The 18390-nt window shown below is 37.4% G+C and overlaps 1 protein-coding gene across 3 annotated transcripts in view; it reads right to left on the bottom strand.

Annotated features, from left to right (window-relative positions):
* The window catches only part of nompA (no mechanoreceptor potential A), a 111271-nt gene that overhangs the window by 10860 nt on the left and 82021 nt on the right, over window positions 1–18390 (bottom strand). For all 3 annotated transcript variants that reach the window (XM_069836958.1, XM_069836957.1, XM_069836959.1), the window contains 8 exons: window positions 15601–16028; window positions 13801–13925; window positions 13562–13722; window positions 11558–11736; window positions 6640–6779; window positions 5826–6062; window positions 3368–3518; window positions 2103–2246 (listed from right to left, as the gene is read on the bottom strand). In XM_069836958.1, the coding sequence (XP_069693059.1) occupies window positions 2103–2246; window positions 3368–3518; window positions 5826–6062; window positions 6640–6779; window positions 11558–11736; window positions 13562–13722; window positions 13801–13925; window positions 15601–16028 (1565 nt within the window). The remainder of the gene's footprint in view (window positions 1–2102; window positions 2247–3367; window positions 3519–5825; window positions 6063–6639; window positions 6780–11557; window positions 11737–13561; window positions 13723–13800; window positions 13926–15600; window positions 16029–18390) is intronic.

Raw genomic sequence — 18390 nt, 5'->3', positions numbered from 1 at the left:
TATATATATATATATGTACACACACACATTCACACATATAGAGTGTATCCAACCTTTAGATTCAAAATTATACAGCTGGCAGAGGACTCTAAACTGAGCATTTTCACATAAGGAACCAATGAGTTGGTCGGAAATGGATATTTCGGACGCCACGAGATCTTGAAAGTATATGTAAGGTTCGTTTCTGTAAGCTACTTTAATTTTCATGACAAAGAACTGCCTGGCGCTTCCATGGTGATATTTGTTATTTATTATTGCTTGCAAAATTTCACGCATCATTGTAATGCATGTATTGAGACAGGTGGTCGCCACTTTGAACAACTGTTTAAGCTCTAAGTCGTTGCTATGAGGTGTATGTTGTCTTGGAAATAAATGGTGTAACCTGGGTCGACCATGCATGGTTCATGCATGTGCTCCTGGCCAGGAATGAAATGAGATGATTTGTATAATAGTGATAGAGAACATGGTCACATAGCAATCAAACTGTAGTTTGACCAGTGGCGGTTCCTCGGGGGAGGGAAGGGAGGAACGTCCTCATCACATTTTCTTCTTTTGAAAGTAAATACCAAATAAAATATGTGCCTTGAAATTCGAGGAAGATTCGATAATTTTTAAGTTCACAGCTATAAGAAAAACTCGGTTGATCAAGTTTTAAACGACGCACGCTCATGTGCTGTAGAAAACTGTGAGAAAGATGCGAGATTGTCTGTGTGGAGGAAAGGCACTCCATTCCTCCTCTACTGCAGTTAACACACATAGACAACAGCACACTAGAGCCCAGAGAAAGAAGCAGAGTTTTAAAGCAAGTAAATGAACGGAGAGGGAGGAGATCCTCCTCTGAATCAGCTCATGGGCGGGAAATAGAAACCGACTGGTCGTGCAGCAAGTTCGCTACCGCTGCCATCTAACGATCTTGCATTCAACCAGACTATAACACACCTAGGCGGAAACACAACAAAAACAGTTTTAACGCAACGCTATGAAATATACCATGTAAACTTTTTTTAAATTATAAATCAAAAATATTATTCATTGCACTTTATATAGGCTACTATTCATGGTTTGAAACTTTCGTGGATATTTGAAAGTTAAAGTCGGGTTTATGTAAAACAAAGAGGAAGTAGTTCTACGTAGTTGGCCCCTGAAATTCACTTCTATTCATTGTTTACTAGACAGGGTAACAACCAAGTTGTCAGTTTTGTACAAATATATTAGAAACTGAAAGTAGGTACTCCAAACTACATCATTTTTAACATAAAAAATTAATCGGCCAACGGCAGCTTTGAACAATAATGATAGTATGACTTTACAAGAACTGACATTCTTCAAAAGCATGTGATACTGAACTTGTAAAATGTACATGTGGCAATACAGACCACATGGGTGGGTGCAGTGTTCTCGCTTTCCTCAGATTATTTCCCATTCCCATTTCCATTTCCGTAAAACTGTTCCGGTTACGAGTTAGTAGCTAGTCTCTTCCAACACGTGTGATGCTGTAGTGTGCTCGAAAAATGCTACGAGGTTGTGAATTTCCTTGTAATTGTTAATTTGCGCAATTATTCAACAATAAATGGAAGTGAAAACATAATATATTTTGTACAATTTAGGAAACTCAGTTTACAAGAACAGATTATTGCTATACAGAAGGGAAGGCAAACCCCAACACTACCTGGTCTTATATGTATGGATGTAGGCTAATTTGTAGTATGTTTAATTCAAGAAGGTGTCATTTCGTGCTGTTAACTTCTTTCCTCCTCTTAAGAAATATGCAGGAGCCGCCACTGATACATGTGCTCCTGGCCAGGAATGAAATGAGATGATTTGTATAATAGTGATAGAGAACATGGTCACATAGCAATCGAACTGTAGTTTGACTAAAATTTGGTCAGTAATATCTTGCTGCTTTAGGGAAGGCCATAGCCTACCGGTATTTCTTATTGCACTACTAGCAGTGGTTCTCTCCTGTGATTAAGTCCTGAAATGTACAAAAATTAATAGATATTTATCTCCCTTCTTATGTTACGACTGTTCCTTGTTACTTGAAGTAATGAAAAGAACTTTATTAACTGTTTGAATTGCTGTTATGGGAGATTGAATTTTACCTCAATCATTTCTCGAACTTGTTCTTCGTCTTCTGTATTATTTGCTGGTTCTTTCTGTTCTTCTAGTTGCTCAGTTTCATTAACCTCTCTTTTCCTCCTTCCAAATGACGGTTCATTACGACCAGCATGCCCTGTACAGTAAGCCTGCAAGCAAATGAATATACATAAATAAGTTTTAATTTTATACGAATTATTGGTACCAGTAATCCTAAGTCAGTACAATCTACAAATTCATTTTAATAAAAGAGGAGTAATGGTCTACTGATGAGCAAACCTACTTAGAATGATAACTGTAATAAATAAAATCATCAAATTACAGGACAGGTATTTCGTTTGATTACCTCGATTACAATCTCTAATACATCACATCCAGGGACACAGAGAAACAATAAACTGGTCAAATTTCAACAACTCACAGGCACAGTGAAAATTAATTCTAATTAGAAAAATTGAGATCAGAAATCGTAATAAAATATTTATAAAACATTAGACATACACTCCTGCAAGGACCAAAAACGTGGGCTCTTACAAAATTAAATAAAAAAAAAATTGAAGCGCCAAAGATGAGGTTACTGAGGTCTCTGAAAGGACATTCGATACTGGATTAGAAGAAAAGTGATCAAATTAGCCAAAATTTGAAATATGGAAATGTTTTCAACATACACACATACAAAAGCAATTGGCTTGATCGCTTGAGAGGCATTGATCCAGATAGGACACACATCAGCTCTTAAAATTGTAGAATGGCCCAAAAAACAGATTCCTGAAGACAAAACAGATTAATAATCTATGGAGCTATTGATGGTGGTGGTGATGGCGGCGACACAGTATGTTTTAAATTTTAAATTAAATGCATGATAGCTGTTTGTTATCCCTGACATAGACATTTTGAAGTACACTTCTTGCTCATTTTAAGTAAGTGTAAAAGTCTATTTTTTAGTCAGTTAAAAATTTTAATTTTTTAGTCGGCCTGGGTAGCGTAGTAGGTATAGCGCACTGGCCTTTTGTGCTCGAGGTTCTGGGTTCGAACCCGGCCCAGTTCGATGGCATTTAAGTGTGTTTAAATGCGCCAGGCTCATGTCAGTAGATTTATTGGCATGTAAAAGAACTCCTGAGGGACAAAATTCCGGCACATCAGTGACGCTGATATAACCTCTACTGTTGTGAGCATCGTTAAATAAACCATAATTTAAAATTTTTTAAGTAATTCGTGTTATAATGATCTGATTAACAGACTGCCAATGGGAAACCCTACTTCTACTTACTGGTTGGCACCCATCACGGCAAGTTCTCACTGTAGCTTCGAACACCAGGAAATTTGATTCTGGTATCTTAAAAGCATTGAATCTAGCTTCCAAACCGTCACCAGATCTTGAGCGATCAAGTCCTGGAAACACGTAGTTGTCCACTGGACATCTGAAACCAAAGAATTTCATAGCCATGTTCTTAAACTAGTGTCATATTTTTAATGTACAGTTGTTCCGTCATGATTTGATATTACCTGTAATTAATTTCTCATTTATGCAGAGTGAATTATTTAAATGGTAAGACACATGCAGTAACATTTTAGTTAATCTCTTCTTTTAATAGAATGTAATGACTTAAAATATTCATTTAGTAAAAACTTGAGATCGGGATTAACTCAGTCGACAGAATGACTGGCTATAAATTCAAAGTGAATAGGTACGATCCTGAGAAGGGAAAGAAATATTCTCTTCACTATGATTTCCAAAATTGTACTACTCTGTGATCTGGTCACTACAAATAGTTCTTTTCTGAAGTATCTGTTTGGTGCTGCACATGCCAAAGTGTACACATACTGCCATCTGTGGAGTGTTGCTTAGTCTACTTGCAAGTGAATAACTGAATAAGCGATGGGTGTTATATAAGAAGCAATAAGAAAAAAGAATCTCAATTATATATTTAATGACGAAAAATTAAATATAATTAAAATATTAAACGGTAGGCCCCTAATCTTTATATGAAATGAGTCAAAGTCAGGATAGGAGAAGAAATGTCAGAGGGAAGTCGAATAGAGAAAGAATATAACAAGGATGCCCTTTATCACCTACCCTGTTCAACATCTAGTTGGAGGATTAGTGAAAACCTATTTTCAGAATATGAGAGGGGCGATAATAGGAGAAAGAAGAATAGAGTGCATAAGATATGCTGATGGTATGGCGTTATTAGCAAAAGAGGAGGTAATACTAAGGGAAGTGCTTACTTACTTATGGCTTTTAAGGAACCCGGAGTTTCATTGCCGTCCTCACATAAGCCCGCCATCGGTCCCTATCCTAAGCAAGATTAATCCAGTCTCTACTATCATATCCCATCTCCCTCAAATTCATTTTTATATTATCCTCCCATCTACGTCTCAGCCTCCAAACTGACACTCTATATGCATTTCTGATTCGCCCATATGTGCTACATGCCCTGCCCATCTCAAACCTCTGGATTTAATGTTTCTAATTATGTCAGATGAGGAATAAAATGCATGCAGTTCTGCATTATGTAACTTTCTCCATTCTCCTGTAGTTTCAGTCCTCTTAGCCCCAAATATTTTCCTAACCACCTTATTCTCAAACTTCCTTAACCTCTGTTCCTCTCTCAAAGTAAGAGTCCAGGTTTCACAACCATACAGAAGAACCGGTACCGGTACCTAATATAAATGTTTTATAAATTCTAACTTTCATCTTTTTTGAAAGCAGATTGGATGATAAAAGCTTCTCAACCGAATAATAACACGCAATTCCCATATTTATTCTGTGCTTAATTTCCTCCCGAGTATTATTTATATTTGTTACTGTTGTTCCAAGATATTTGAATTTTTCCACCTCTTCAAAGGATAAATTTACAGTTTTTATATTTCCAATTCGTACAATATTCTGGTCACGAGACATAATCCTATACAAGGGATGTGTTACTGGAGCTAAATGACAGCTGTGAGTAATATGAGATGAAAGAGTGCAAACAAGGCGAAGACCATAGTTATCAGAAGAAAAACAAAGAAAGTAAACATGCGAATTTCGAAAATGAAGTAGTGGAACAAGTGAGAGGTACAATATGTAGTAACATGAGCTGCTGGCATGAAGTCAAAAGGAGGAGAGCAAAGGCAGCTTTTAATAGAAAAAGGAGCATCTTCTGCGGACCTCTGGAAAAATAACTAAGGAAGAAACTAGTGAAGAGCTTTGTTTAGAGTGTGGCACTCTATGGGGCAGAAACATGGACATTAGGACTAAGTGAAGCGAAATGACTGGAAATATTTGAAATGTGGATATGGAAAAGAATGGAGGGTGTGAAATGAACAGACAGAATAAGAAAAAAAAAAGCTTATTCTTTCTTTACCCAAGAGTGGGTGAAGAAAGAATAATGCTCAAACTGATCAAGAAGAAAAAAAGAAACTGGCTGGGTCACTGTCTAAGAAGAAACTGCCTACTAAAGGATGCATTGGAAGGAATGGTGAATGGGAGAAAAGTTCGGGGTAGAAGAAAATATCAGATCGGGATAGAAGAAAATATCAGATGATAGACAACATTAAAATAAAATAAATGTATCATATGCAGAGGCTAAGAGAATGGCGGAAAAGAGGGAAGAATGGAGAACACTGGGTTAGTGATAAACTCTGCAAGTTAGAATGAGATGCATATGAACTACTGGTATGATTATAATTGAGACACTTTCGTACAAGCTAATATTCTTCACCATATCACAAGGCAAACCTACCCATATCTGTCGATGAGCTGCACTGACCGTCCCGAATATGGATCTCTTGCAATAACGTTTGTAGCAAAAATGTCAGTCACATAATTGTAACCATCTTGTGCTTCAAGCCGGAAGGTCAGAGGATCTCCAACAGCTATAGTTGTGGTCGGACGTCCTTGATATAAGATCAAAAGGCGGACCCGGGAGCTGAGAGAGTTCTCAGCAGGAAGGTACTCTATCGGTATGGGACTCCCAGCACTAGAAAATTCAGATAGATGATATAAGACTTGACAGTCTCAGTTACTGGTTTTATTCACAATTGTTGACAATTTGTTGTATTTGTTACTGCTTTAATGAAGCCACACTCTGTATCATGCTAATTATTTGCAATTATTTTACATTATTTAAAATGAATACAGGTTACAATATCAAGTATTTGTTAACATCACACAGCCGAAATCTTTCAAGCACTAGTAACGTAATTTAATTTTTCTGGAGGATGGAATAAGAAAATAAATTTAATTTTGGAGTTGCATGCAAAGCTTTGAATTTCATGCATTCAACTCGTATTTTATTTAAATACTTTGTTGTTTGTGAGTGGTGCAATTGCCTCCGAACCTGAAGTCTGTGGAATCGAATCCCGGTGGTGACACTTGGGAATTTTTCCCCTGCCTTGGGGCTGTCTTCGGTTTACCCAGCCTCTGTGGGAACCTGGGGAAGTTGAAGGAGGGGGCTCCTTGTGTGCTGTTTCATTGTCGCGCTATTACTAGACTTGACTAGCATGCTATAACGCAACAATTGGAGGCTACATAAGAACATGAAGTTTTGAACTTACCCCGCACCAATGTAACCAGATGTGACGACCGCTTCTCCTGGTCCTCGAAACAAACACGTGAGGTTGTATCGTTTGTCTCTGCCTGTCTGTACGTAGTCGCTGAATTGTACCACCACAATGTTGGTCATGGTATCGCCATACTGAAAACATGTACAAAACCATGGACGTTCTTGACACACTGGTACAACAGTAGGCCTAACGAAGAGACTGATGCTTTGACCAAACAGAACTTCATTCTACAGTAGCGTGCAAATTAATCCGAACAACGTATTTACTTATGCAAAAACACTCAAACGGGATAAAAAAGGATCTAAGACATACCTCAGTAATCTATGTGGCCTCCCTTGTTCCTAATAACAGCTCTGAGACAATTTGGCATGGATTCCACTAATTTCCCACAAATATTCTTCATTTCTTCATCGCGAAACCATACACCAATGAGGGCAGAAATCATCATCTCCTTTGTAGAACAATCCATTTTTTGCATTCTTCTTTTGCAAATTGACCACAAGTTCTCAATGGGGTAGATGTCGGGTGAGTTGCCTGGCCAGGGGAGTACCTGAATATTCTTCTTGTTGAAGAATTCTGTAGTTTTTCGAGACGTATGGCATGGTGCCAGGTCTTGTTGGAACACACCTCTGCCATCCGGAAATGATTTTTGCAGCTGGGGTACGATTCTGGTTTCCAATAAGTGAATATATTCGTCAGAATTCATCATTGCCTTGATAGGTATTAATGCTCCAGGCCCTTAATGTGTAAAACAACCCCAAAACATTAATTTAGGGGGGTATTTGGGTGCTTGTTGGAGATGAGCTGCTGTTACTTTTTCGGATCCTTTCTGTACGTAAGAAACACGGTGGCCGTGGACCTCGAAATGAGACTCATCGGAAAAAAGTACATTCTTCCAGTCATTCACTGTCCAGTGTTGATGTAATTTTGCCCACATTAAGCGTTTTTTGCACATAACAGGGGTTAGCAGTTGCTTCTTAATAGGTTTACGAGCCCTTTGTCCAGCTTACAAAAGCCTACGCTGCACTGTTGTGACGTGAATATTCGCCCCAGTGGTAGTCATTAACTTGCGGGTTAAGTCGACAGCAGTTAGTCTAGGATTTAATTTACTTTTCCTGACAATTAAACGATCATCTGCAGGTGAAGTCTTCCTTTTTTCTGGGGTGTGATGGATCCAGTCTCCCTGCATCGTTTTATGATCGAATTAACAGTAGCCAAACCGATGTGACATTCTGCAGCAATTTGCCTCTGTGTCATAGAAGAATGCTCTGCTAATGTTATAAATTTAGACCGTTTTCGTGGAGTTGTATCCATTTGTGAAGACGACAGAATGTACCGGTACACAGGATTGCAGTATTAAGTCTACAACACAACTGAAATGCTTATAAGTACAAAACGACAGGCAAAATGTCACATATTATAAAAAAAATAATAACGACAGACCTTCAACAATGGAATTACACGTACTACAGATGTCAATTAAAGCGGTATGAGCAGCTGTGAGGCCAACAATGACAGAAAATGTAAAAATATGTCGTGTTCGGATTAATTTGCACGCTACTGTACCAGAGCTGTTTACCTTTCTTCAAGAGCTGGACTGAAAGCACTGAAACTGTGTATTTTTAAGAAATTCAGAAGATCAACAAGTGCCTCATCTGATGTGAGACAGACAAATTTCTCTTTTAAAGCCCATGCCCAAACTTCAACAAATCCATATATTAGAGCATTGGTTCCCAAAGTGGGGGTCGTGTAGAAAGCTGAAGGGGGTCGCAAGTTGATTTACAAACTATAACCAAACACCTTATTAGCATACATTTATTCTGGATTTAGAAATATAAACATACACATTGTTGAACATAAATATAAAAAAATGATTAGGTAAAAAAATAATGAATACAGTAAACGTAGGCCTACCTGTATTTCAGAAAGTTACTTCTCAAATCTGGACTCTGTATTCGATACACATATAGTGATATTTTCAAGTTCAAGGAGATTTCTCGCCTTTGGTCTGTTGACAGTTATAGACGAGAATCTTATTTTGTATAAATACAAGGTTACAAATATTATGAACAATTTGAGAGTCTCTTTCACAAGCTCGAGCTATTCTTGTATTCTTTTGATCTAAATGTGGTGTACACTGTGCGAAAAAAGTCTAACTTCAACATTCTCTCAGTAGGTAGGCTATATATTTCAATGAGTATCTTCAACATATTTTAATTTTTAATTTGAGCCAGTTGAACGCAGCTGTCTAAAAACGGATTCAGTATTCGTGACTATCATAATTGTTTTGGGTTTCTTCCGGAAATACTTAAAAGGCTGTTCATTAAAATTGTGCAAATTTACTTGCTTGTCCACAAACAAAAAAAAAAAAGAAGAAGGAAAAAACAACTCAGTATTTGTCGTATGCAGCTAAATTTTCTAAGAGTTCTTTAATACATTGGAATGAATCAAATTTCTTTTTGTCAAGTGAAGTAAACCAGAAATCAAGTTTCTTTATAAATCCGTAGGGTAACAGATAACGCAAACAAAACTTTTTATTCTATTGAACTGTTACCGCAGCACCATGACAATAATAGTTTGAAGTACTAGAAATAATTTTTACATAATAGTTCGTGTCAGTGTTGCACCATATAATTGAATTTTTGACGTACTTTGGGTGGTATCCACTGGTTTTAAGTAAAATTATCTTTGTTTTCGATTTTACAGGAATTTGTATTTTTCGAATGCGGGTAAGTACTGGTATTGGTGGATCGCAAACAATAGTCTTGCCCGAAAGTGGTTCGCATCTTCAAAATATTTTGGAACCATTGCATTAGAGTGGTTATGTTTAAATGTGGTACAGGAATACTGACAGACCAGTGTCACCTGAAGATTCACCTACAACTCATTGGATTTATCTAATGATGCCCAGTGCATGTATGTAGGTGAAGTGAAAAGGAAGAAGAACCCTTCTCAACATTTTCTTCAATTTCCTGATTTGGATGGTGCCACTTTGGGAACTACATTCATCTCCTGAAGATTTAAATGGGTTTAAGCCAGTCAACTTAGGACTATGCATGTTGATTTGATACATATTTATGAATTCTCTATTTAATTGCTTTGAATGGAGGCATAACAGTCCAAATAAATACGCCTAAGTGTTTCAGTTCGTTTTAGGAAACCCTGAGAAACAATAATAATAATAATAATAATAATAATAATAATAATAATAATAATAATACCAACACCATTTTGTCCTGTCACATGTATCTAGTTAGCAGAGATCATGGATCATAATAATAATAATAATAATAATAATAATAATAATAATAATAATAATAATATTTATTTGTCAGAAACCAGTGTACAAGGCCTGGATATGACATCGTCAGGTTTGATAGTATACACATGCACACATACACTCACACATGCACAAACAAACTTAGCACAAATAAATATAGACAAGTAAACAAATAATTATAAGCAAATAAAAATACATAGTCAAATAAACAAACACTGAGAAATAAACAAAACAAGCACTGAGAGATAAACAGAGTATGCTGTAGGTTAACACATTTATATAAGGACAAAAGGTATAATTAAAATACAAAGAGACAAATTAAAATATAAAGAAAGGGTTAAATTTATAAAATACAATATTTACGTCACACTCCATGAATTCACTCACTGAATAGAAAGGTCTGTTCAGCAACCATCTATGTATGCAGGACTTAAACCTATTTATTGGTAATGTTCTCGCCTCCAATGGTAGCTTATTAAATATATTTATGCCATTAAAAAAGCAGGCATTTGAGCTCACACTCAATCTGCACCTTGTGTAATCTAATTTATCTTTATTTCTAGTGTTAAAGGAATGTATATCTGATCTAGTCTGATAAAAATATATGTTGGATCTAAGGAATATCAAGGTTCTGTAAATGAATAGATTGTAAACTGACATTACTTTTAACTCTGGAAATAGTGGTCTACATGATTCCTTGGTATTTTTATTGAATATTACCCTCAGTGCCCTTTTTTGTAGTATAGAATACAGTATGCTAATTTGTTGCAACCGCAGCTTGTGACATAAAAAATATAGGAAGGCTCTGACATAGCAAAGTGGGGATAATATAAAATGAGCCCTTAGAAGTGTAGGATTACAAACTACTAGAATAATGTAATAATTTATTTTGTGAGCATATAACCGTTTTACACGAAGCAAGCTTACGTTAATCTCTCTGTGAACAAAGTCATTCTCTTTTTTGCATTAAAAAGTGGTCTACATTAAGTTTAATGATGTTCGATGACGCCAACAGCTGTTTTCTTTCTTGGTGTCACTTTTCCTTTCAGTTTCAGTTTTGAATTGTTTAGAAGTCGAGAACCATTTTAGTAATGTTTGGAAATGTATTAATATTTTTTATTCCTAACCCAGTTAGGCTTACACCTACCTCTGTTTTACTTCCTACAACTCAATACTTCACAAGTCACAACAGATAAAGGACTGAAATGACACCAAGTGCAGCAATGCATAATTTGCAAGTCTGAAATAGCAAAGGAGGTGCTGACGCCAATGCAACCAAAAAGATTTTTCTTAAATGCTGCAGTGAAAGGAACCTTAACTCTACTTACAATACAATAACACCTCCCACCCCCTCTAACTCCAAACACTCTCGCTGCTTATTCTCAATATCTACATTGAAGGCTTGCCTACACTACATTTCTAAAAGATGTCTTTATTTCCTGTAGCATTTTCAACAGTTCACTATTACCGATTGTCCAGATTTGGAATTTCGTTGCTGGCACTGTGATAACTATCAAAACTTGAAAGAAATCATAGTTTGTAATAAAATACATAACATGATTCACTTCTTTTGTAAATCCTACAAGCATCTCTAATGCCTCCAAGTAATTCAAGTTGAATACTACCTACCCTCTGCGTGCCACATTCAGGATATCCTTGGGCACCGCTAATTCTGAGTACATTTGCTGTCCCTCCATTTCCACGGAAGAAGCATCTGTCATAATATCCATATGTATATATACGGCCAATAAAACCTTCTGGAGTCCTTAGTGTGAATTCCATGCCATCCTCGTTACAGGACTGACTCACTGAAAATGTCGAGAAGTTAATGCATTTAGTTCATCACACTTTTATCACATTTCACCTTTTTCTACCTACAAATTTGATTATTATAAAGTTATTCGTTGTTTAGTTCGAAAATGGCATTCTCCTGCTGTCAAAACCACCTTTCACAACGTTCTTGGGAGGCATTGCTTGTTTTTACTCATTTTTTAACTAGTACCGTAAGTATGCATTTTTCCATCAACTGTTATTGACTAAAATGTATATGAGCACAGGCTGCGCCATATTGATGATGAAATGAAGAACTGACAGATTATGTCGATGGCTATGTTGGGGTAACGGGAAAACCCCAGGGAAAATCACAACATCGACTTTGACTGTCGCAAGTGAAGGGTACACGGGAATAACGATCAAGGTCCATTTTAGAAAGTTTCAAGAAAAACGAATTTTAAAGTTTAAGCACTTAATACTTTGTTATGTGTGTATTTAATAGAAATTGACGTAGTGGAATGTCAAGAACGATGATTTCTTATTACTAGCTAGACCACATGATAGTACTTCTTTTCCACTATAAGATAGCATTATTAACTTAATTTCGATTTTTGGTGGACCTTGATCGTTTTTCCCGTGAACCCTTCAAGTATCACTATGAATTTTGCAACAAAAAATGTTTGACCTCACCCAACACTCGAACGCAGAGCACCTGCGACAAGCTGTTGGTCTAGGCTTAGGCCATGCAGCCACCATAAGAAGAGCCAAATTTTGATGTAACATTTTGAAAAAAAAATATATATATATACAGGGTGTTTCAAAAATAGAGGGCATAATTTCAGATATGTATTCTCCATATGTAGACAATAAAAAAAGTTCATTACAACATGTGTCCGGAAATGCTTGGTTTCCGAGTTATGGCCTTCAAAACAGTGATATTCACCGGAACGTTTTTCTTCCCGCAGGTAGGTGTCGTGACAGAAAATATAAACAGAGGACACTCTGACAGTTAATTCCGAGACGAAGGATACATTGAGTGTTGTGTTTGGCGTCGTACTGTGCGACATGTACTCAAATCAGGAGGTGGCAGAAGTGCACTTCATGTACGGTAAGGCGGAAGGCAATGCTGTGCTGGCTCATCGTTCGTACCAGGAGAAGTACCCTGATCGACGGATAGGTAGAGGTGGCCCAATTGCTTGGTCTCCACGCTCACCTGATTTGAACCCTATCGATTTCTATTTATGGGGCTATTTAAAATCATTGGTATATTCGTCTCCGGTGCCTGACATGCAATCCCTTCGGAATCGAATTGTGGCAGATTGTGAGGAAATATGCAATACTCCTGGAATTTGGGATCGTGTTCGCAGGGCCATGAGACATCGATATGAGGCCTGTATTCAAGCAGGAGGTGGACATTTTGAACATCTGCTGTAAAGGCAACTAAGTGCGGAAATAAAACCTTTCCCGTGAATATCACTGTTTTGAAGGCCATAACTCGGAAACCAAACATTTTAGGACATATGTTGTAATGAACTTTTTGTATTGCCTACATATAGGGAATACATACCTGAAATTATGCCCTCTATTTTTTAAACACTCTGTATATATATTTTAAAAATTACTAAATTAGATTGTATTATAGTTTTGTGTTCATTTGTTTACATTGGCTATTTTATTTTAAATGTTATTAATTTATTATAATTTAATGGGAATTCTAAGGATCAGTCTCTCTCGCAACTGTAAATAAATCCTATATTTATTTACAAAATATTACACCATCTGAGAACAACTTGTTAGATACGTTTTATGAAATGGTAATATTAAATTAACTCAGCTCAGATTTTGAAATCCTGTGCTTACCATCAAGACAGTCTCCACCATTTCGGCCTCCAAATCTCTCATAGAAATCATAGTCTCCGGTGGTCTCGAAGTACAGTGGGTTGTTGATGTCTAGGTCTCGTGAGTCTCTGTCACTCAGCTCGCAGTTGTCCCTCTCTGGTCCATATGGAACTGTATATGCTCTGCAGGAATTCAAATATATTTTAACTTCCTATAAATTAAAAATTTAAATTGTTTAACAGTTACGAATATGGTTATACCTGTAGTTAAATGACCGGCAGGTGAATTCCCGCGCATCTGCACATTCTCTCTCGCAGAGAGGCAATGAAGGAACTGATGTAAAGCGGCGCACAAACTGACGTCTGACCCTCAGACGTACACCCACCTAATAACAGATTCATAAATATCTTATATTATTATGTATTTGCTCTGTATCTATAATCTTTTATGCCCTCTGTGATACTGCTTAGATTTCATGACATCCTCTGTTTTGGAATTAAAAGTTTAACTTTGCCAAGCATTATATACAGCATTCACACTTAACTGTAATATTTGTAAACGAATCTGCCTTTTCTAAAACTATGACTTCTGAAATATCCTACTTTTCCTGAAATCGTTTTTCCCCATTACACCAATTCCACTAGGAACATTTTCCTGTTGATTATGTAGCCTACTCTGATAATTTAATAGTAAACTAATTATTACTGATAGTTTTGCCACATTCGATGTGCTGTGCTTTCAAGAAAAGTTGACAAATTCAATGACTCAGACTTACATTTTAACCAAGAGATAAAAAAATAATTCGTGATTTGTACATTTTTTGTAAATTTGACTAAGTTATATAATTTAAAAATATATTTACTCAGGAGTGTTAATGCTCTCATTAGTACCAAATAGTTCCGTGACAGCTGTCAATGATGAAACATATAATCGAAAGTTTACTGTCCATGTATCTGTACATGAAATGTAATAATGTGAAAAATGATGGATTATAAAACAGTAGCACTTGAGTAGCGCAAAGACATTTTACTATACTTCGTTTCATAATGTATCACAGGCGACATAAATATTTATTATTTTAATGTACCGAAGTACATATCATATTTCCATGCAGATATTCTGCATCGTCATATGATGAAAGAGTAATGGAACGGAGAAAAATTCTCTCTGGCGCCGGGATTTGAACCTGGGTTTTCAGCTCTACGTGCTGATGCTTTATCCACTAAGCCACACCGGATACCACCCCAGCGTCAGACAGAATCGTCTCATATTAAGCTCCAATTCTTGGGTTCCCTCTAGTGGCCGCCCTCTGCACTACATCATAGATGTGTATGAACATAGGACCGAAGTCCACACATGTGCTGAGGTGCACTCGTTATGAGTGACTAGTTGGCCGGGATCCGTTCCATTACTCTTTCATCGTATGATGACGCAGAATATCTGCATGGAAATATCATATGTACTTCGGTACATTAAAATAATATATATGATATGCGTAAATCACTTCGTGATTTAAGACGGCGCTTACTCCGTCGGATCCCGGCCAACTAGTCACTCATAACGAGTGCACCTCAGCACATGTGTGGACTTCGGTTCTACGTTCATAGACATCTATGACGTAGTGCAGAGGGCAGCCACTAGAGGGAACCCAAGAGTTGGAGCTTAATCTGAGATGATTCTGTCCGATGCCGGGGTGGTATCCGGTGTGGCTTAGTGGATAAAGCCTCAGCACATAGAGCTGAAAACCCGGGTTCAAATCCCAATGCCGGAGAGAATTTTTCTCCGTTCCATTACTCTTTCATCGACATAAATATTGCCGACAGGGAGAGGAAGAAGGATGATTGCTTTTCAGGCAATGGCAGAGGTCTCATTCTTCACTGGTTTTGAAGTTGGGAGAAGATAGAACGCTTCATACCACCCAACTTCAAGATAAGTGTGGAATGAGACCTCTGTCATAGGCCAATAGCAATTATCCTTTTCTCTCCCTCTCTCTGCTGGAAATGTCAGACATTATGGAACGAAGTCTAGATATTTCACATAGAAAAACAAAAGCTCCTTACCTGTCTGAAACTGTCGCCTTCATCACACCTTGAGAATGGCCTGTTGGGCCCACCTTGTCCTCCGTAGAAGCTATCTCCTCCATATCCTGCTCCTCCTGCGCCTCCCCCTCCTGCTACCCCTCCTGCTACCCCACTACTTCCATACCCGGAGCCATATCCTCCATGGCCACTGCCTCCATAACCACTGCTTCCTCCATAACCTCCGTGTCCACCATAGCCACTTCCTCCATATCCTCCACTGCCACCGCCTCCTCCCCCTCCTCCTCCATAGCCTCCTGAATAACTTCCCCCACTCCCTCCATATGATCCTCCATATCCACCATAGCCCGCTCCACCTGATCCTCCATAACTGCCACCTCCTCCATAACTACCACTGCCCCCATAACTGCCTCCATAGCTTCCACCGTAGCTGCCAGTGCCGCCGCCACCTATACACAGATATCATTTTTAAGTTGTTTGCATACTAAGATTTATTCGTGTACATAACACTTATGAGTAACACACAGATTAATAAATTTAATACACTCAGGGACAAAAAAAAAAACCGGACAATTCTATATTTGCTTGTATTTTGTTGCCAATTATTTCAAAATGATACAAAACCCATTTAAACAAAATAATGTTTCATTTAGCACCTTATACGACAACATTTGAAAAAAAAAAATCTCTGATGAGAAAATTTACAAAAAATTACAAAGGGCGTATAACTATGGCATCGTTTGGTCTAACTGTTTTTTCATTTTATGGTGCCTTAAACATTAAAAACTCTTTTTAGTAACGGGTATTACCCCCTCTGGCTTGAATAACTGCATACATACGTCTTGGCATGCTCTCAATTTGGTTAGCAATGTCTTCTTGAAGAATAAGTTCCCATTCTTCGCCAAGTGCTCGCCTCAACTCTTGTAACGATTCTGGTCTCAGTTGTCTATTCTTAACACGCCGTCCCAGCATGTCCCACACGTGTTCAATTGGGTTCATGTCTGGACTCCTTGCTGGCCATGGAAGAACATGGATTCCCACTTCTTGGAGATAATCTCCGACCGCATGGGCAATATGCGCTGTGCATTATCATGCATTAAAACAAAATTATCGCCTACAAATTGGCCAAATGGCACAACATGATCAGCCAAACATTCATTTATATACCTATCAGCTGTTAGTCTTCCATTTTCAACAAAAAGCAACTCTGTACCAGCATCCGTACACACTCCTGCCCAAACCATCACTCCACCACCTCCATACGGCACATTTTCGGAAATGCAACACTGTGAAAATCGTTCTCCCCTCCTTCTCCAAACTCTTTCACGTCCATCAGGTGAGCACAGATTGAAACGCGACTCATCGGTGAACAGAACACAGCTCCACTGTACATTTCTCCAATCCCTGTGATCATTTGCGAAACGCAGTCTTTCAACTCGATGCATCCTGAGAAGTCTGGGACCAGTTGCAGGTCTACTTGATATCAGTCCACTTGCTTTCAACCTCCTTCTAACTGTTTTGGCCGAAATTGGGCGTCCATGCATATTAACAAATTGCTGGGCTACACTAGTAGCTGGCAGGTTGCGCTCCCTAAGACCTCTCAACACCATATATCTGTCTTCATTTGGATTTGTAGCTCGTGGACGACCCGAACCTGGTCTTCTGGTATATTCTAGGGTCTCTCTATACCGTTTTATGGCATCATGGGTTGTGCTTCTAGCCATATTCATAACATTTGCAATGTAACGTACACTGCGTCCATCATCGTAAAGGGCTACAGCTCGAGCCACATCTTAAGGTCGCATCTTGTTTTAAGACAAATGTTACAACCCCACTTAAACTCAGAAAATGTAAAAATAAAGAAATAACGAATGATAACGATAATGAAGCACAAAATGGTTGAGACAAAATTGTTATAGCTGAGACTCCGAAAGCAAAATAGGAATATTTGGTTGTAATGGCTTGTTTATAAAACAAAAAACAATCAACAATGTATACACGTCTCTATAACAACAGATGACTACCATAATATTGTATGAGAAGATAACGTTTTGCAAAATACCAGCAAATATTAAAGTGTCCGGTTTTTTTTGTCCCCGAGTGTATTTTAGCAACAACATACCACAATCAAAGGATTGAATGTTCTTTGTACCCCCAGTGGTAAAATGAATTGCTTTTCGGATGTTGAAAGAATTCATAAATAACGTGAACCAACGTAGCAATTAGAATTAATTATGAAAATTCGAATTAGTTTATCACAAATCCAGTTCATTTCGTTTGTAACCAGTCATCTGTTCCAATACAGTAGCTGTGTATGTTATAAACCAAATGAATGTACATACATACATGTATTATTCATGCTTGGAAACTGCTAGATTGTTTTGGAGCGTAATATTAAAAATTAAGAACATTTTTTGCATGCAGTAATACCTACCAATGTACTTACATTATCACAGGCTACTGTCCAATTTTAATTCACCACAGTAATTTATTTTGACAGAAAAAAATTATCATTGGCACTATGAAATTAAATACACAGGTAATAATTGGTGTAATATATTTTAAGTTAAACTAATACTTGTTTAAATTATTTATTTTTTTTCCTTACTCACCTACCCACTTACATATTCTTTCAGTTGATTGACTTTTACTTCAGAAATAAGAAATGTAGTTTTGTTAACCCTTCACGAAGGCCTCAGTCAATGCCGCACTAATGATTACCTGGATATGAAGACTTTTAATTTTAAAATATTTGTTTGTTTTTTTTTTTTTCTAATAAAACATTGAGAGTTCTCTTTTACAGGTTTCTTC

Source organism: Periplaneta americana, chromosome 10 (genome assembly GCF_040183065.1).
Source record: "Periplaneta americana isolate PAMFEO1 chromosome 10, P.americana_PAMFEO1_priV1, whole genome shotgun sequence".
Lineage (NCBI taxonomy): Eukaryota > Metazoa > Arthropoda > Insecta > Blattodea > Blattidae > Periplaneta > Periplaneta americana.
The sequence above is the reverse complement of the archived record's forward strand: the minus strand, read 5'-3'. Positions and strand labels throughout refer to the sequence as shown.